This window comes from Oncorhynchus nerka, linkage group LG22 (genome assembly GCF_034236695.1).
Source record: "Oncorhynchus nerka isolate Pitt River linkage group LG22, Oner_Uvic_2.0, whole genome shotgun sequence".
Classification (NCBI taxonomy): domain Eukaryota; kingdom Metazoa; phylum Chordata; class Actinopteri; order Salmoniformes; family Salmonidae; genus Oncorhynchus; species Oncorhynchus nerka.
In genome coordinates, this window is record NC_088417.1 from 22670917 (window position 1) to 22691575 (window position 20659).

The 20659-nt window shown below is 41.3% G+C and overlaps 1 protein-coding gene and 1 pseudogene across 1 annotated transcript in view; one reads left to right on the forward strand and one right to left on the reverse strand.

The window, feature by feature from the left end:
• LOC115104506 (catenin delta-2-like) overlaps positions 1-9811 on the reverse strand; it is a 102311-nt gene extending 92500 nt beyond the window's left edge. Inside the window, exons 1-3 of the mRNA XM_065006799.1 lie at positions 9807-9811; positions 9410-9542; positions 3294-3507 (exon numbers count right to left, since the gene is read on the reverse strand). Coding sequence (XP_064862871.1) covers positions 3294-3507; positions 9410-9542; positions 9807-9811 — 352 coding nt within the window. The remainder of the gene's footprint in view (positions 1-3293; positions 3508-9409; positions 9543-9806) is intronic.
• Positions 9812-15119: 5308 nt separating this feature from the next.
• Positions 15120-19097, forward strand: LOC135563700 (uncharacterized; annotated as a pseudogene).
• The last annotated feature ends 1562 nt before the right edge of the window (positions 19098-20659 follow it).

Here is a 20659-nt window from a genome sequence, read left to right on the forward strand (position 1 = left end):
CAAGTTTATCAGGTATCCAGATAACATCAAGTCCTACTAAAGCACGTAGCTAACATTAGCTATCGTATTTAGCTAAAGTAAAGGCACGGCAGGCTGCAAATAACTATCTTTTCAAAGATATACGATTAAATAACCGTGATCATTTTGAGGCCAAGAAAATACTAGTTACATTTGAACACTGCAGGAGACTCTTTGCTCATCTTCTTTGCCATCTTTCCTTTGTTTTTGTTTACTTTCAGAGAGCTATCAAATCTCAAAGCCCTCCTTTCATCCATTTTGAATGCAAAACTTTACAGTCCATTCATACTACATAAGAAGCCAAAACAGGTATGACATCCGGGCATTTAAAGCATACTTGATTTTTGAAATGTCACATACTATTCTTTGCACATTAAAACAGCCTACTATTTAGGATGCTAGTATAGGTATTCGCACACAAACATTGTTTTTGGCCCTCTGTGTCCTCAGTCTCCGTGGAGACTGTCTGACCGAGAGATGAGCGTTGTTGCTGTGAGGGAGGAGTCAGAGGTCAAACTGGACATGAGGGTCACGCTTCCTCTCACTTCCCTTATCTCTGAACAAAATAACGCTACAAAAGCAGCCTCTGTCTGTATTTGTGCCTTTGTTTTCGTGTCAGTGTGTCTGTGTGCCTGTGTGTGTGTTCGTGTATGTGTGTCTGTGTGCCTGTGTGTGTGTTCGTGTATGTGTGTCTGTTCGTGTATGTGTGTCTGTGTGTGTTTATCTCTGAACAAGCTCTCTCCACGGAAAGGGAGAAGAGGAAATTATTACTCCTGAATTACAGTTTAAACACCGTTTCACTGTGTAAGAAAAATGTGATTGACTGGGTATCGAACACAGGTCGTCAGTGACACTCAAAGACCATGTTAGCCCACTGTTAGCCTAGGCATTAGCACTGGGAGTTAACACAAGTCCTCATGTCTTAAATGCTATTTCAAGAGGCCTCATTTCTCCCCTCAGTGGTTTGAAGGCCTTTACAATAGAGTCTATACGGGCTCTGTCACATACTGCCTGCCAGCCCAAAGGGCGGCCAATTTAGGCAGGGGTACCCGCTCCATCGGATTAGCTGATAGGCTTCTTAATGCCCATTCACAAGGCTAATCACTAGTCACAGATGGGCTGGGACCAAGTATATCTGGCCCCTCCCATCAGAGATAAACACGCATGAACGTTCACAGACAAACACACACACACGAAAGCTTGGATTAAAGTCCCCAGATGTTGATATAGCCTGATGTAAAATAGTCTTTCAGGATCTCTCCTTGGCTAGCCTGTCTTAGAAGCCTTAAACTTCTTACGGCTGAGATCCCGTTAACGGGAACAGCCAATGAAAGTGCAGGGTGCCAAATTCAAAACAACAGAAATCTCATAATTAAAATTCCTCAAACATACAAGTATTTTACACCATTTTCAAGAATTGTTGGTAATCCGATTTCAAAAAGGCTTTACGACGAAAGCACACTATCTGATTATGGTAGGTCAGTACCTAGTCACAGAAAAACATAGCCATTTTTCCAGCCAAAGAGAGAAGTCACAAAAAGCAGAAATATAGATAAAATTAATCACTAACCTTTGATGATCTTCATCAGATTACACTCATAGGGCTTCATGTGACACAATACATGTATGTTTTGTTTGATAAAGTTCATATTTATATCCAAAAACCTCAGTTTACATTGGCGCGTTACATTCAGTAATGTTTTGCTTCCAAAACATCCGGTGATTTTGCAGAGAGCCACATCAATTTACAGAAATATTCATAATAAACATTGACAAAAGATACAAGTGTTATGCATGGAACTTTAGATAAACTTCTCCTAAATGCAACCGCTGTGTCAGATTTCAAAAAAGCTTTACTGAAAAAGCACACCATGCTATAATCTGAGTACAGCGCTCAGAGACCAAAACAAGCCATACAGATATCCGCCATGTTGTGGAGTCAACAGAAGTCAGAAATAGCATTATAAATATTCACTTACCTTTGATGATCTTCATCGGAATGCACTCCCAGGAATCCCAGTTCCACAATAAATGTTTGTTTTGTTCGATAATGTCCATCATTTCTGTCCAAATACCTCCTTTTTGTTCGCGCCTTTAGTTCACACATCCAAATTCACGATGCGCAGGCCAGACAGGAAGTCAAAAAATTCCATTAGAGTTCTTAGAAACATGTCAAACGATGTATAGAATCAATCTTTAGGATGTTTTTAACATAAATCTTAAATAATGTTTCAACCAATTCCTTTGTCTTTAGAAATACAATGGAACGCAGCTACCTCTCACGGGAGCGCGCTTGAATGAGCTCATGGCACTCTACCAGACTTCTTACTCAATCAGCTCTCATTCTCTCCTCCTCCACAGTAGAAGCTTCAAACAAGGTTCTAAAGACTGTTGACATCTAGTGGAAGCTTTAGGAAGTGCAAACGGACCAAATTTACACTGTATCTTGGATAGGCAATGACTTGAAAAACTACAAACCTCAGATTTCCCACTTCCTGGTTGGATTTCTTCTCAGGTTTTTGCCTGCCATATGAGTTCTATTATACTCACAGACATCCTTCAAACAGTTTTAGAAATGTGTTTTCTATCCAAATCTACTAATAATATGCATATCTTAGCTTCTGGGCCTGAGTAGCAGGCAGTTTACTCTGGGCACCTTATTCATCCAAGCTACTCAATACTGCCCCCAAGCCATAAGAAGTTTTAGCAAAGGTTCTAATGCTCCACACCAAACCAACACACACCGATATTCTCACTGCTCTCACCTAAGGGGCTAAAGAAACATGACTGTTGTAAAAACTGCTATCTCACAGAGGTACCAAGGCCAAAAAAACTCATATCTGGCAGATAGAAAAATCCCCAGAAAAGACTGAAAGAAGCGAAACAGACGTGTGTTCAGTGTGTGGGAGTTGTTTGTTTCTCATATTTGTTGACTAGTGAGGGAGTTTGTTCCCAGCGTCACATAGAGAAGCACTGTGGTTTGTGTTAATATTTCAGTGTGTGCTCTCAAAGACAGTTGAGACTTTGTCTGTTCGTGTACAATGACAGTCTGAGTATTCGGACAGAATGCTAGAGGTGTGACTTGAAACCGTTGAATTCACTGATCCTGCTTTCCTTCAAATTGTTTTCTCTACTGAGCAGCTATGTTCTCCTGCTAGTGAATAAGTCTGGACTTATGAGTAATTGAACCATTGGAAACAGTTATCACTGTCTTCTGGAATTTAGAGGTGTCAGTGTGTGTACGTGTATGTGTGTGTGTCATATGTGTCCTGTACCTGTGACCAGTTCTCGTATCTCCACGTCTCCCGTCTTGCGTAGCAGGCGTACGAGGGCAGGTATGCCCCCAAAGTTCTTCAGGGTGATCTTGTTGTCGTCGTTGGCCTTGCCGTAGACCAGGTTCCTCAAGGCTCCACAGGCACTGCGGTGGACCTCACTCATACGGTGGTCCAACAGGTCTACCAGCAGCTGGATCCCACCCTGACGACGAATCTGATGATTAATCAGACAGAGAAAGAGAGAGAAATAGTGGTGAAAAAGATCAGTAACCTTGCTTGAAGACGTGTTGGCTTCCCAAGCAAATGCCTCAGCGGCACACAGATGGGCTACGTTGAAGAAAATAGCCACTTGCTGTCATCGATTGTAAAAAACTGTTGAGTTTGAAAACTACTAGTCAAACTAATAAATCAAACTGATAACAAATTAAACCATTTAGGGGAGGGGTGGTAGGCTTAGGGGAAAATAATAATAAAGGAAAATATATTTAAAAAATAAGAACATTTATATATGGGGGAATGGAAATGATGCAGACAATTATATTGATAGAACCCACAATCTATCTGCAATATTTAAGCTGATCTACCCGTTATTTTTTTTAAAAATAAAATAAAAACACAATTCGAAATGAAACCTCAAAATGTAAATTCTAATTATGTACACTCAGTGATTTCCAGGGAGATGAGACAGACAAGAACTTCAAACTGTTTTTCCAGCAGTCTCGCCCTCCAGGAGTTACAATCCTAACCTTCCCCCGCTGGTGTTACAGACATAGCCTTCCCCCACTGTTTCACAACAGGGCCTTCTGGAACCATCAGGGGGCCAATGAGCAGAGAGAAAGGAGGGTTCCAACCAGTCATCAGGGAGTTATAATGATCCTAGATCTCGGTAGTGGTTCACAGGAGGTCATTAACCATAGAAACATTTATATGTCCAACCAACTGGTGAATATTTGGAGTTGTGTGTTTGCGTGTTTGTGTGTGTATGTGTGTGAGTGCGTGCGTGCGCGTGTCTTAGATCCTAAACAAATTTGTGCACAAAATGTGAGAAAAATAACAATTCTGTGTGTATGCTAAATTTCTGGGATCTTTAATTTCAGCTCATGAAATATGGGACCAACACTTTACATGTTGCGTTTATATTTTTGTTCAGTATAAATAGTGTTCATATTTCCTGCTATAAAGAGCTGCTGGCCCAGATTTACAAATGCCTTTCTCCTTTAAAGGTTTCGCTCTGTTCTTGACCTGAACCTTCTACACACAAACCTTAGATAGCATCCCCACACAGAGGGAGAGACAGAAACAGAGAGAGAGAGAGGAAAAGGTAGAAAGGGAGTGAGAAGGGAATGAAAGAGATAAGAGGGAGAGTGAGAGTGAAGGTGAAGGGAAAACAGTCAGGGAGAGAGAAAAAGAAAGGCAGAGAGGAGAGAAGGGGCAAGGAAAGGTTACAAGAGCTGTTTGACGACATTGCAGAACTTTATCTCTCCAAATTAATTTCAGTTATCTTTTCAATTAAGCCGGATTAACACTGAACTGAATACTAAACAAACCACATACATTGATACTCAAAAACATCCCTCTCCTCTCCTCGCTTCACTCATCTTCTCTCCTCTCATCTCCTCTCCCCTCTCCTAGCCTCTCTTCTACCCCCCACACACACACACATGACACGTACAGCCACTAAGGGGACAATACTCTTGATGATCTAATAATCCACATAAAAGTGCATTGCCTCCACACCTAGGAGCAGTATATAAAGGTGATTATGCTGTGGATTGCTTTGTTTGTGACCTGCGGTTTCATGGCGGGCATAGCTACTGCACTACATTTACCGCTAGTAGTTAGTGTTTGCTACAGCTGCTTGGCACGGGTGGAGTGGGAATTGTGGGAAATGTGATCGGCTGGCTTCGGGATACGGGAGACTAAGCTGGGAATGTGTGGAAAGTGTGGCAATGTTCATAGCCATGTGTGTGAGCCTTTGTTACAGATCTGTACATTACACACACAATTTGCTTTTCTGACTTTATTGTCCCCGTGGGGAGATTTTGTTGCAGTATCATGTATACGTTTAAGTACAGCAGACAACAAATTGACAATACAGCGACCCTAGTCTCTGTCAGATTACCCTGCGTTTTCCACGTTTGCATTTGGGTTTGTAATCCACTCGCAGACAATCAGGGATTAGGCCATTGGGATACACATTCCGTTCATGTTTGAGTTGCATTGTAGTAGGAACTCTCTGCTGTTTTAGATTCCGATGCCAGCAGCGTTTCCATAACTGAGTCCGTTTTATATGGCGGTTTTGGAGCAGTGTGTCACGAATACCACCGAAGGTGGCTCCCCTTCCTGCTCGGGTGGCTCTCGGCGGTGGTCGTCGCCGGTCTACTAGCTACCACCGATCCCTTTTTCCTTTTCGTTTGTTTTTGTCTAATTGTTTTCACCTGTTCCTTGTTGGGGTTTTGGGATGGGTGTTATTTAAGTTAGTTTTGCCCGCTGGTGTTTGTGCGGGCTTGTTGGTTTGTTACGTTTGGTGATGTATCGTGTTTGTTTTGGGTTTTCGCTGTCCAGTGTTTGTAACTAGGTTTTGGGTTTGTTTAGCGCCAGTGTTTTAGGGCATTCACCCATGTTTGGACCTGTTACGTTTTGAAGGACATTAAAGCGTTTTTCCCGTTCACTTCGCTCTCTGCATTTGACTCCTCACTCATCACTCACTACAATGTGATTTTCTGGATTTTCTTTCTCATTTTGTCTGTCATAGTTGAAGGGTACCTATGATGAAAATTACAGGCCTCTCTCATCTTTTTAAGTGGGAGAACTTGCACAATTGGTGACTGACTAAATACTTTTTTGCCCCACTGTAGGACTTGTTTTACTGTGGATATAGATACTTTTGGACCTGTTTCCTCCAGCATCTTCACAAGGTCCTTTGCTGTTGTTCTGGGATTGATTTGCACTTTTCGCACCAAATCATTTTCATCTCTAGGAGACAGAACGCGTCTCCTTCCTGAACGGTATGACGGCTGTGTGGTCCCATAGTGTTTATACTAGCGTACTATTGTTTGTACAGATGAACGTGGTACCTCAGGCGTTTGGAAATTGCTCACAAGGATGAACCAGACTTGTGGAGGTCTACAATTTTTTTCTGAGATCTTGGCTGATTTCTTTTGATTTTTCCATGATGTCAAGCAGAGGCACTGAGTTTTAAAGGTAGGCCTTGAAATACTCAAATAATGTCAATTAGCCTATCAGAAGCTTCTAAAGCCATGACATCATTTTCTGGAAATTTCCAAACTGTTTAAAGGCACAGTCAACTTAGTGTATGTAAACTTCTAACTCACTAGAATTGTGATACAGTGAATTATAAGTGAAATAATCTGTCTGTCAACAATTGTTGAAAAAATTACTTGTGTCATGCACAAAGTAGATGTCCTAACCGACTTGCCAAAACTATAGTTTGTTAACAAGAAATTTGTGGAGTGGTTGAAAAACGAGTTTTAATAACTCCAACCTAAGTGTATGTAAACTTCCGATTTCAACTGTACATATGGACAGTACCAAAATAAATAATCGAAAGATTCTGCCTCTTCGCAGCTCAATCTGCAGAGCTGGGAAGGTTGTGTCCCCCATATAAATAGCATTCTGTTGGTTGCAAGAATTCTGTATAATAATTCAAATTGAAAAATTCTAAGTTTTGAATCTGGCGTCGTTTTGTGTATCAGTTCATAAACCATGTGCCATGGAATCTGTACGTCAAAAATCTCTTCCCAACTATTTTGCAATCTATATGGCACGGCTGTAAATTTCTGGTCTTTAAATGAAACTGGTATACTTTATTATTTATCACAATTTTCTTTAACCAAAAGGCCTTTTTGAACATAGGGTGAGACATTCTCACTAATTTGCTAGAGAACCAGTTCGGATTTAAGTATAACTTTTGTATTACTGAAGCCTTTAGTAAGATGTCTAATGCTTTAATATTTAATCATTTCTGCCCCCCGAATTAATATTCATTATATAAATAGGCTGTTTTAATTTTGTCTGGCTTGCTGTTCCAAATAAAATTGAATATTATTTTTCTCATATCATTTTAAAAACTGTTCGGTAGGTGTAGGCAACCATAAGCAAATGGGTAAACTGGGATATGACTAAAGAGTTAATCAGGGTGATTTTTACACAAATAGAAAGGTATTTACCTTTCCATGCCATGGTAGTAAGATCTTATCTATTTTTTTCATGAATCATCAGCGTTCAATGACACCTTTGTTTTTAAGCCCTGTATTTCTAACCCCTTGATATTATTCTTGGATCTGACTTTAACAGCTAACATTTCGATGACCATAATAAATAGATATGCCGATAGTGGACAACCTTGTTTTACTCCTCTTGACAGCTTAAAACTTTCTGAGAAGTAGCTATTATTTACTAGTTTACACCTAGGGTTACTATACATGAAATCAGACCTTCTTGTTGAGTGTCTGATAATATACCATTTACATAGGAGTGGTAAAAACATGCTAATAAACGTCGTCTGAGTATATCAACTAATGTCTAATGTTTATGTAATAAACAAAAGGAAAATGCTGTTCTGAAACACAAGGCTTATCCAATGAAACCTGAGAGACATGGATATAAAAGAGGAGTGAAATGGATGTAGAAAATGGAGGGAGGAAGAGAAAGAAGAGACACATGGGGAAAATACAGGGAGGTTTTGGTGGGGGAGGATGAGGGTAAGCAGGGATGGAAGAGGGATGAGACAGAAGAGAGGGTGAGAGAGAGAGAGAGAGAGAGAGTGAGAGAGAGTGAGAGAGAGAGAGAGAGAGAGTGAGAGAGAGAGCGTGAGAGAGATAGCGTGAGAGAGAGTGAGAGAGAGTGAGAGAGAGAGAGAGAGAGCGCGAGAGAGCGTGAGAGAGAGAGAGAGAGCGTGAGAGAGAGCGTGAGAGAGCGTGAGAGAGTGAGAGAGAGTGAGAGAGAGAGAGAGAGAGAGAGAGAGAGAGAGAGAGAGAGAGAGAGAGAGAGAGAGAGAGAGAGACTGCAGCTTGACTACAGGCCACGTCTGGACAAATGGATATCGATAGATCATATAGCCACAAAAACAGCTGATGGGATTGAACTTTAGCCAGACAGAGATGAGAGGGGGGCGATGTGTATGTTTGTGTGTAGACGTGCTAAAAATAATGTTGAGCTGAATTTGCAAAACTGTCTCTGTAGTCAGTCACAATAAAGGCCAGACTTTAGACTTCCGGATGCCCTACACCCACCCACCCACACATACCACTCTAATCATTACTTTGCACACTCTCTGCATTATTTGAACCCATATCCTGGAATCAAATACTGGCCTCCATCCCTCCCTTCTCTTTCTTTCTCTCTAACTCTTTCTCTCCCTTCTCGCTCCCTCTCACTGTCTCTCTACCCCTCTCTCTCTCTCTTTCCCTCTTCTCCACTCTCTCTCCCTCTCCCCATCTCTCCCTCCCCCACTCTCTCTCCCTCTCCCCATCTCTCCCTTCCCCACTCCCTCTCCCTTGATACTTTGTGGAGACAATCACAGCGTTGTCTTGTCTGTCAATACCAAGCTTTCTTCCCTATCGTGTCTCTGCTCTATTTAACGATAATTCCAACTGCTACAACACACAAAAAGACTGTGTGTGTGTGTGTGTGTGTGTGTGTGTGTGTGTGTGTGTGTGTGTGTGTGTGTGTGTGTGTGTGTGTGTGTGTGTGTGTGCAAGTGAGTATACACTTGTGTTTTTGTGCATTTTACAATGTGCATCGTCACTTTTCAATAAGAGGGTGAAGCAGCTATTGACCGACAGTGGCGCAGCAGGAATGTATTTCATCGAGCAGGGCAGAGGCACGTCAATGCTGTCTGCTGTTGTAAAAATGGATTGTGAGGGATTCAGAGCAGACAACACAATGAAACACAATGTAACAGATTACTGCAATGTCAAGGCGATAGGAGGCTTATTAATGAAGAGTTTGTTAAAGAGTTCTAGCACCAGTTTATTCCAGATAGCCTTAGAGGGATTTGTAAAGAGAGGGAGATGCACTGGGTTTTGGGAATGGTAGAAAGGACTTTGTCTTTGCCGAACACACACGCACACACACGCACAGTGGTAGGCTACCTCTGATTTGATATTGTTGTCTCCGAAGCAGAGGTGTTGGAGGTAGGCTGCAGCGTTGGACTGGACTGAAGGGAACTGGTGCTGCAGCATCTGAATCACTTCAGGTAACTCTGGATCCCTCCATCCAAACTCCCTACAGAAAGAGAGGGGAAGGGGGGTGGAGAGAAAGAGAGAGGGGGGGAAAGAGGGAGGAGATAGAGAGAGAATGAGAAAAAATGTAATTGTTAGATGATTAAACAGCACAACACAGTACCCGCAGGCGAAATTTATTTCCGAGGTTGAAGACCATAAGATCGTTAGTTGTGTGGGTGTGTGAGGCCAGTCACCACCGTTATTCCATTAGGTTTAACACTCCCACTGATACGCAGGACAAAGTGAAATAAATGTTTTCTCTCACATCATTATGGGGGAAATGGTTTTCTTGATTATGTTATCCTCCTCACATGGTTGTTGTGGAATGCAGAGGAATTAGAAATACAGGAGGGATAGAATACCTACTGTGTTGCTCACCACTGCTATACTACTCTACCCCTCTGTCTCTCAATGTGTCTCTGTCTCTCTCTGTCTCTCTGTCTCTCTCTCTCTCTCACTCTGTCACTCTCTACCCCTCTGTCTCTCAATGTGTCTCTGTCTCTCTCTGTCTCTCTGTCTCTCTCTCTCTCTCTCACTCTGTCACTCTCTACCCCTCTGTCTCTCAATGTGTCTCTGTCTCTCTCTGTCTCTCTGTCTCTCTCTCTCTCACTCTGTCACTCTCTACCCCTCTGTCTCTCAATGTGTCTCTGTCTCTCTCTCTGTCTCTCTCTCAATTCAATTCAATTCAAGGGCTTTATTGGCATGGGAAACATGTGTTAACATTGCCAAAGCAAGTGAGGTAGACAACATACAAAGTGAATATATAATGTGAAAAACAACCAAAATTAACAGTAAACATTACACATACAGAAGTTTCAAAAAAAAGTTTCTCTCTCTCTCTCTCACTCTGTCACTCTCTACCCCTCTGTCTCTCTGTCTCTCTCTCTCACTCTGTCTCTCTCTCTCTACCCCTCTGTCTCTCAATGTGTCTCTGTCTCTCTCTCTCAATGTGCCTCTGTCTCTGTCTCTCTGTCTCTCTCTCTCTCACTCTGTCACTCTCTACCCCTCTGTCTCTCAATGTGTCTCTGTCTCTCTCTCTCTCTCTCTGTCTCTCTCTCTCTCTCTCACTCTGTCACTCTCTACCCCTCTGTCTCGCAATGTGTCTCTGTCTGTCTCTCTCAATGTGCCTCTGTCTCTGTCTCTCTGTTTCTCTCTCTCTCTCACTCTGTCTCTCTCTCTCGCTCTGTCAATTCAATTTAAGGGGCTTTATTGGCAGGGGAAACATATGTTTACATTGCCAAAGCAAGTGAAATAGATATTAAACAAAAGTGGAATAAACAATAACAAATTACCAGCAAATATTACACTCACACATGTTCCAAAAGAAAAAATACATTTCAAATGTCATATTTTGTCTATCTATATACAGTGTTGTAACGATGTGCAAATAGTTGAAGTACAAAAAGGAAAATAAATGAACATAAAAATAGGTTGTATACCTGTGTTTGTTCTTCACCGGTTGACCTTATCTGTGGCAACAGGTCACAAAACTTGCTGCTGTGATGGCACACTGGTATTTCACCCAATAGATATGAGAGTTTATCAAAATTGGAATTGTTTTCGAATTCTTTGTTGGTCTGTGTAAAATATGTGTCTCTAATATGGTCATACATTTGGCAGACGGTTAGGAAGTGCAGCTCAGTTTCCACCTAATTTTGTGGGCAGTGTGCACACAGCCTGTCTTCTCTTGAGAGCCAGGTCTGCCTATGGCGGCCTTTCTCAATAGCAAGGCTATGCTCACTGAGTCTGTACCTAGTCATAGATTTCCTTAATTTTGGGTCAGTCACAATGGTCAGATATTCTGCCACTGTGGACTCTCTGTTTAGGGCCAAATAGCAGTCTAGTTTGCTCTGTTTTTTTGTAAATTCTTTCCAATGTGTCAAGTAATTATCTTTAAATTTTCTCATGATTTGGTTGCACTGTAACAAATGTATGTAGTTAGTACAGTAAAAACACACATTAATTCCCTGTTTTATCCTTTAACAATTTAATGATGCAGACTGCAACATCTTGGGTCGCCGAACGATTACAGTTTGTAACGGTGAATGTTACAGCACATGTTACGCAAACAAAATACAGGCATGATGATTTACAGCTCTTAACGGTTAGTTGTAGACCTACTGGATTAAGGTATTACGCTGTCTTTTCGGGTGAATTCTTGTACAAGACCCCTACACTGAAGCAGCCATCAAGTGGGTTAAATCATATTTCACATTCATCAGCCATACAATAACAAGAGCATTTCTCACTAGGATATGGCTCCCGATGTAAAACAACCTACAGAATCACATAGCCTATTTTAAACAATTGACCATTTGGGCAAGTCACGCTTTCCACATGCCCGGGCAGTCTCGTGATGGAAGCGAACATCTGCAATTGCGGTCAGTAGGCTACATGAAATTTGTTTAATTTTGAGAGAACATTTTGCATCGGGAGCCCGTGAATCGATTTGAAAACATGAAGTGTCTCTGCGAGCCTTCGGTCAAAAACTGTTATAATTAATAGCCTATTTCAGGTTCTGTTATCACCCAAATATTTTTGTACTTGAGCTAATAGCTAGCTGTGCCCTCCCTTAGCTAAATATTGGAACGTTGTTTGAATCAAAATGGAATATTTTCTAGATGTATTTTCATTTTGTCAGTTAGATTGTGTAATCAATCTGTCTGTCCATTGGCGAGCTAGCTGCATTATTGCTGTCATTTGAGGTGAATTTAGGGGAACTATTCTCAGCCACAAACGTTTGCTTGCTATTCTGAATTGAATTGTTTATATAACTTCTATTTTGGGGATTTGGATTCTAGAAATAACGACAGGCTACTGCAGCTTGAACTGAGACAGATGATTTTTTTAATAAATAAAAAGTATTATCCAGAATCAACCTTACACAGTTAAAATGTTTCAGTGCAAATCTTGTATGCATGAAATTAATACAGTAGCATCATTCGTACAGCACATTAAACTTGATAGAAATTCACCCAATTGCTATTTTAATTGTGGTGTGCCCAGAATGTTCCAGTGCATTCAGGCAATTTACTGCCTTTGAGTCTCACTTACATGCTGACCACACCGCTGGCATCATGTGAGTGAGTGAGCCTTGCAAAATAAATGCACACATACAGCTAAAGTGGGAAGTTTACATACACTTAGGTTGGAGTTATTAAAACTCGTTTTTCAACCACTCCACACGTTTCTTGTTAACAAACTATAGTTTTGGCAAGTCGGTTAGGACATCTACTTTGTGCATGACACAAGTCATTTTTCCAACAATTGTTCACAGACAGATTATTTCACTTATAATTCACTGTATTACAATTCCAATGGGTCAGAAGTTTACATACACTAAGTTGACTGTGCCTTTAAACAGATGGGAAATTTTCAGAAAATGTTGTCATGGCTTTAGAAGCTTCTGATAGGCTAATTGACATCATTGGAGTCTATTTGAGGTTTACCTGTGGATGTATTTCAAGGCCTATCTTCAAACTCAGTGCCTCTTTGCTTGGCATCATGAGAAAATCATTAGAAATCAGCCAAGACCTCAGAAAAGAATTGTAGACCTCCACAAGTCTGGTTCATCCTTGGAAGCAATTTCCAAACGCCTAAAGGTACCACGTTCATCTGTACAAGCAATAGTACGCAAGTATAAACACCATGGGACCACGCAGCTGTCATATCGCTCAGGAAGGAGACGCGTTCTGTCTCCTAGAGATGAACGTACTTTGGTGCGAAAAGTGCAAATCAGTCCCAGAACAACAGCAAAGGACCTTGTGAAGATGCTGGAGAAAATAGGTACAAAAGTATCTATATCCACAGTAAAATGAGTCCTATATCGAAATAATCTGGAAGGCCGCTCAGCAAGGATGAAGCCACTGCTCCAAAACCGCCATACAAAAGCCAGACTATGGTTTGCAACTGCACATGGGGACAAAGACTTTTTGGAGAAATGTCCTCTGGTCTGATGAAACAAAAATGGAACTGTTTGGCCATAATGACCATCGTTATGTTTGGAGGAAAAAGGGGGAGGCTTGCAAGCAGAAGAACACCATCCCAACCGTGAAGCACGGGGGTGGCAGCATCATGTTGTGGGGGTGTTTTGCTGCAAAAGGGACTAGTGCCCTTCACAAAATAGATGGCATCATGAGGCAGGGAAATTCTGTGGATATATTGAAGCAACATCTAAATACATCAGTCAGGAAGTTAAAGCTTGGTCGCAAATGGGTCTTCCAAATGGACAATGACCCCAAGCATACTTCCAAAATTGTGGCAAAATGGCATAAGGACAACAAAGTCAAGGTATTGGAGAGGCCATCACAAAGCCCTGACCTCAATCCTATAGAAAATTTGTGGGCAGATCTGAAAAAGCTTGTGTGAGTAAGGAGGCCTTCAAACCTGACTCAGTTGCACAAGCTCTGTCAGGAGGAATGGGCCAAAATTCACGCAACTTATTGTGGAAAGCTTGTGGAAGGCTACTTGAAACGTTTGACTCAAGTTAAACAATTTAAAGGCAATGCTACCAAATACTAAATGAGTGTAAATAAACTTCTGACCCACTGGGAATGTGATGAAATAAATAAAAGCTGAAATAAATAATTCTCTCTACTATTATTCTGACATTTCACATGCTTAAAATAAAGTGGTGATCCTAAATGACCTGAGACAATTAATTTTTACTAAGATTAAATGTCAGGAATTGTGAAAAACTGAGTTTAAATGTAATTGGCTAAGGTGTATGTAATCTTCTGACTTCAACTGGAAGTGGATATGCGGTACAAAACTGTTGTCTGTTGAGAGTACTCCCCAACTTAGTAGGAGATCGAATCAAACATCTACCAGATAGTGGTGTATGGCAGTTGATTTTGCTCCTAAGACAAATCGTCGGATACATCCGCCATTACTGCTGACCAGGTGGCATATCTTCAAGTCCTTATTGATGAATATACCAATTTCAGAACTGATAAATTTCCTGGCAAACCTCTCAAGTCAATGCACCATTATCTCTGCTATTACCCAGAGCTTATCATTAGGTTCAAGCCACTTATTTGTCTCTGGACGTTGAGGTTCGAGAGTAAGTATACTTACTTCAAGCAGTGTGTACGGAAATTACACAACTTTAACAATCTACGTGGGACTCTAGCAGAGAGACACCAACTGTTCCGAGCCTATTTAAGTGCTGGCAGTTTATTTCCGCCTCTCATTCAAGTAGAAAAGGGAACTGACTTTTATGCAACACTGATTACAACAAGAAGATTGAGGATTCAGTCGCTGCATTTCATTTCAAATTTATATAACACAGTTGTTTTAAATGATATCACTGTCAAAAGCACAAAGTACAGAAAGGGAATGTATGTTGTGATGGGGAAAGATGAGGATGGATTGCAAATGGGTGAGATGAAGTTGATCCTGGTCCATTGCTACTCTTCTGTTTATTCTGTGTTAAAGAGGCAGCAGGCTGTGCAGCTAGTTGATTTAGGTATTCACTGCCTAACAGAAGTAGCCCAAGACTCAAACTTTATCTGCCCTGAAGACCTTGTTGATTTTTACCCCTTAGTGGAGTACAAGGTATTTGGCAAATCAATGATGATCCTTCATCATTCTTTCCCTTTGTTGTAGAGCCATAACACTGCTAGGAGAGGAGATAAGAGAGGCAGTATTGTCTGTGCTACCAGATTTCCCCGAGCAGACACTTTCATCCCTCCTGGACAAGCTAGCAAGTGTGGGAGTACAGGGAAAGCCAGGCCTTCAATTTCTTAAAGAAGAAGACCTACAGGAGCACACCAGACCAATACAATGCCGGAAGCTGCTAAATGCATGGAGATTTGAAGGTATTACATTTGGCTAAAATATTTACAAGTACAGTACAGTTGAGAGGAAATGTTTGGAATTGTATTACTTTAGATTTCTGAGTTGAGCAACTATTTTACTTCCAGGACAAGTAAGGAGTTACACAGCTAGTGCCATCCAGGATACATCAACATTTGAGCCATCAAGCCCGTCCCCTTCACAGTCATCCTCCACATCCAGCACAACCCTGTCAACAACCAGTACGACCAGTACTGTAGACCTGGACATCTGGCTGGAGAACTTCACTGTCCCTTGGGGGAAAATGTCCATGAACCTGAGATCAGCCATCGCTAGAGGTACACGGCCAACCACGGGAGAACGAAGAGAGATGGTAAGAATGAAAGTAGATGCAATAAGAGTTATTGAGCCTAATCCAACCAGAGCAGATTGCTGTGCAATAGCCAAGACGATGGTACAACAGTATCCGTAAAGGCTTTGCTGATACAATGAGTGATGGCACAACAATTGGGAGTGGCTATGGATCCCAATTAAATCAGATGAAAACATGCATTGAGCATAAGAATGGTGATAATCCTATGGTATGGCTAAGAAAGAGAAAAACACTCTCAGGCTCATTGACTGTAATCAGTGCAAGAGGGCCGACTGACAAACACGGCTGTGTAAGATGGCAGCCAGACAAACACGGCTGTGTAAGATGGCAGCCAGACAAACACGGCTGTGCGAGAGGGCCGACTGACAAATACGGCTGTGTAAGATGGCAGCCAGACAAACACGGCTGTGCGAGAGGGCCGACTGACAAACACGGCTGTGTAAGATGGCAGCCAGACAAACACGGCTGTGTAAGATGGCAGCCAGACAAACACGGCTTTGTAAGATGGCAGCCAGACAAACACGGCTGTGTAAGATGGCAGCCAGACTTTCCCACAGAAGAAACGGAAAAAACTTTGGAGGCAAAGCATAAGGAAATGGAGCAGCTTTAATCCAGAGAAGGGCCGGCAGGAGGTGACAGAGGACAACTCTCTCATGCAAGCAACATTTTACTTACAGCGCTGTGCCATCAACGCTTGCCCAGCACCTAAGATAGCCCGAGCTGAGAAGTAAGTGGCCGTACCTTTTCACACAGAAGGAACTCTACAACCACTTCAAGTTACCGACAGATGTCTCAATCCTGGAAAAAATTGATGCAACAATGGTAGAAAAAGGAAAGGTTATTATACAATACTTCCACTACAAACCAACAAATGAAGAGGTTTGGCACATCCTGTCAAGGTTTGAAAAGGGTGGAGAGACTGCAGTTGGCCCTTGTGTTGTTCTCCTGCTGATGTCCTATTTCAAAGAAAGGACAGATGCACTCCTTCTACAGGCCGATGTGAGTTTTATATTCATCTGCATCTTATGCATAAAATTTTCTATGTAATTTTAGAAGTTTAAAATGATGATGTGCCAAATGTTCAAAATATGTGAATTTAAAGTTATAGAATTTGTTGTTTTATATCGTTCATATCTTATATAAGATATATAAAAGATATCTTATATATTTTATATCAAGTATATCTTTTATCTTTGTGTCATAACTCTCCTGTGACGATCTGAAGGATCAGGTTACAATGGGTCCACTCTACAGCGTGCTCTCTCTCGTAGAGGGGGAGAGCGGGAAGTCGACTGTTTTATGACGGTCATAAAATACGCTGCCTCTGTGCTCTGTAGTGTTCGAGGTTGGAATGTAAACTGTGAAACACAGAGAGACCCTTGGACATCTAAAGTTTGAATAATTAAACAATATTTATATTTTTGAGAATGTTTGAGTGGTCCGTGGACACTTAAGGGACAGTCGTTACGAGTGTGTTTCATTTGGTGATCTCATGAGGGACAGGAAACACTCATTACTATGTCTTTGGTTGTGTACAGTTCTTAAATATGGGGTTTACATCTAACTATTGTGAAACGCATATGATTAAACATGAAACTATTTATGAAAAGATGTAATGTGATGTTAACCTTCTAAATGAGAAAATATGGGTTTTCATATAAAGTTAACCAAATCGGTGGCCCACGTGAGCATAGACATTATGTTGGCGTCATGGACCGCCCTTTTCTCAGAAGTGTATAAAACCCACTCCTGACAAAATTTACATTAGGCTAGAAAGCATGGGGCTGACGCTATATGTTGAAATGGTTAAAAACTACAACTCTACAGGCCCAGGAGACCAGACAGCATGTAGTGTTGGCTACATGGCTGGAAATGGTTCAACTCTGAGACTATCAATCCCCACAGAATAAGAGTAAATCCTAGACGTAGAATTACTAGTCTGCAGCTGGGAATTACGTAAATCTAGTACGAGAATACAGACAACCGCGGAAGCATCTATCTATGCAACGACCATCTATACGCCTGACGTATCCAATACAACAGACACTATCCAGAGCTGCTGAGAAATCGACAACTACGAAAGACGTAACTTATGGGGAAGTTAACCAGAGACTCTCTGATGAACTGACTCTCCAGCCGATGGACCGGCGATTCCACCAGAGAAGACAACATTGACATACAGTACGGGCGTAAATATATACATTGCAATTATTTTCAGATGAGCGGCCGTTCATGTGCAAAGGATTAGCATTTCCATGAATATAATTATCAACTGTGTGTAGTGAATCCATTTTGTCTTTCCCGCTTTTTATCTGTCCACACCCCTTTCCATTGACTACGAAGCCACAATACCGGTTTAGCCCACTAGGGACTTATCAATGCATTGTGTTAGTAACCAAAAACTATATTGTTTGTTTATGTATTTCTGTGATTTGATTAGTTAGTTAGCAAATAAATAATTAAGCCAATTTGTATATTATTGATTCATTATGGAGGCTAGGGTTCGTGCATATATCCAAGGGATTGCGACGTTCAGTAATGAGAACTGATGAGGTACAATTAATTAATAAGCAACTGTTTTGATAAGATATGTACATATTTGAAGAGTCGATTCGGAAAATAGAGACTCTAAAAACATTTTCCCGTGGTGCCCCGACTTCCTAATTAATTAAAGATGACATGATTAGTTTAATCACGTAATAATAATTACACATAAAGAATTGATTTGATAAAATAACAGTCTTCACATTTAATGACAGTCACAGACACGACAGGTGTCAGCCACAGCCACAGATGTGGAGGGATCAATTCCACTGCCAGACTCACCAAGACTGATTGTTCAAGGTAATATATCCAATAAGACTTTCTGCGTGAGTAATTGTTTTTAGACAGGGCCTTACAATAGCAATGTTTCACAGAGGCCATTGTGAAACATAAATGTGATTTCAGGTGACACAATGACTGTTGCCAAATTGATAATAAGCATTGAGAAGGAGGTTGTGATGTCAGTCCACTCCAACTTTGTGGCAGTGCTGGCAGCTTTTTTTGCCTCATTCTATACCTTCAATCTGAAATACCAAGAGGAGGCTTCGCACACCCTGGAGTTCATCCAAAGGTAAACAAAAATATGCTTCGTCCTTTCCGTTGCAGGGGCTATAAATTGAGGCATTTTGTACCACAGGTTGGTCTGGCAGGTTAATTGAATCAAGATATGTTGATACGTTTGAAAGGCTCCTTTGTCAGAGCATAAACACATAATGTGAAGTCGTTATTTGAGCTGGGGACAATGTACAGAGGTAATGCAGAACACTTCAGACACTTTTGAAGACATCAGGGGACCTAATCATCTTTCCACAATTTTGTCTGGCTGTGCACTTTGTTTTCACAGTTTTGCTGGAATCAATCCATACACTGGTTCAAAGACCGCCATGGCAGAGGTCGTCAGCAAGAAAAGCGGAAAGGTAGTAGAGAAGAAGAGACAAACAATTAATGTACATGCCTGTACTCTGCTCCGGAAGATAATGGACTTTGAACAGCTATAGGCTAGTTCCTCCTGGGCAAACATTTTATTTATTTTTGTCAATTGTGACCTGCTCAAGAAAGTTTGGTTTGTCACTGGGGTTGACTCTTTTTTGTTTTTTTACACTTTAAGTGTTTGAAAATGATCCAGTATGCACTGAAATTGACATATTGTTGAGGAAGTAATGCTACTCTGGATGTTTGGAAATGTCTGGCATTTACTCTGGCTTCTCTACAGTCCCTGGTTGGGATCCAGCCTGTATCACATCCGGCCATGATTGGGAGTCCCATAGTGCGGCGCACAATTTACCCAGCGACGTAAATAACAATTTGTTCTTAACTGACTTTTTTCCAGGTAAGTTGACTGACAACACATTCTCATTTACAGCAACAACCTGGGGAATAGTTACAGGGGAGAGGGATAAATGAGCCAATTGTAAACTGGGGATTATTAGGTGACCATGATGGTTTGAGGGCCAGATTGGGAATTTAGCCAGGACACTAGGGTTAACACCCCTACTCTTACGATAAGTGCCATGGGATCTTTGATGACTTCAGAGAGTCAGGACACCCGTTTAACATCCCATCCGAAAGACGGCATCCTACACAGGGTAGTGTCCCCAATCACTGCCCTGGGGGATTGTGATATTTTTTTAGTCCAACACCACTTCCAGCAGCATCTGGTCTCCCATCCAGGGACTGACCAGGACCAACCCTGATTAGCTTCAGAAGCAAGCCAGCAGTGGTATGCAGGGTGGTATGCTGCTGGTTAGATGAACCATTATTAAAGCTTGAGTATTTTGTTTTGGGAAGGGCATAATTAGGAATCTGGGAATATGACAACATTTTCATTGAGATCTTTTCTAACCATAATCTCGCATAATTAAAAAGTCCAATTACCCTTCACAAACCTACATACTCTGCATTTAACATGGGAGTGAAGGTAATGACAAACCTCCTAAGATAAGGCCAGGCAGACATGTTGCACAAAACTCTGTTGAGAGTAGGCCCTACTACTACCCGATTCAGGAAACTAGCCATGATTACCTGAGATAATGAGTGGGCTGGACATGCAAAGAGATGAGTTTGGATTGGTTTGCGGTGTAGCATATTGTATCTATAAAATGAGCTGCTCGTTATGCATAGGTAATCCTTTCTACTGCAGTGTTTTCTAAAGATATAATGTTAGCTATGGAGAACTGGTAAATATGTTGCTACTGCTCTCAATAATATTGCTGCCCTGAATTTATCAGGCTCTATAGACAAAGGTCAGCGGGAAAAAGTTGTGATGGACTACTTGCTGGAGGATGATCGTGCCATGCTGACTCTCTCTGACTGAAAATGAATCAGACCATGAGGAAATCCCTGATTTAGGTAAAAATATTGTTTGTGATGTTTTCTCAGAATGCCATTTCGCATTGCTAGTTATA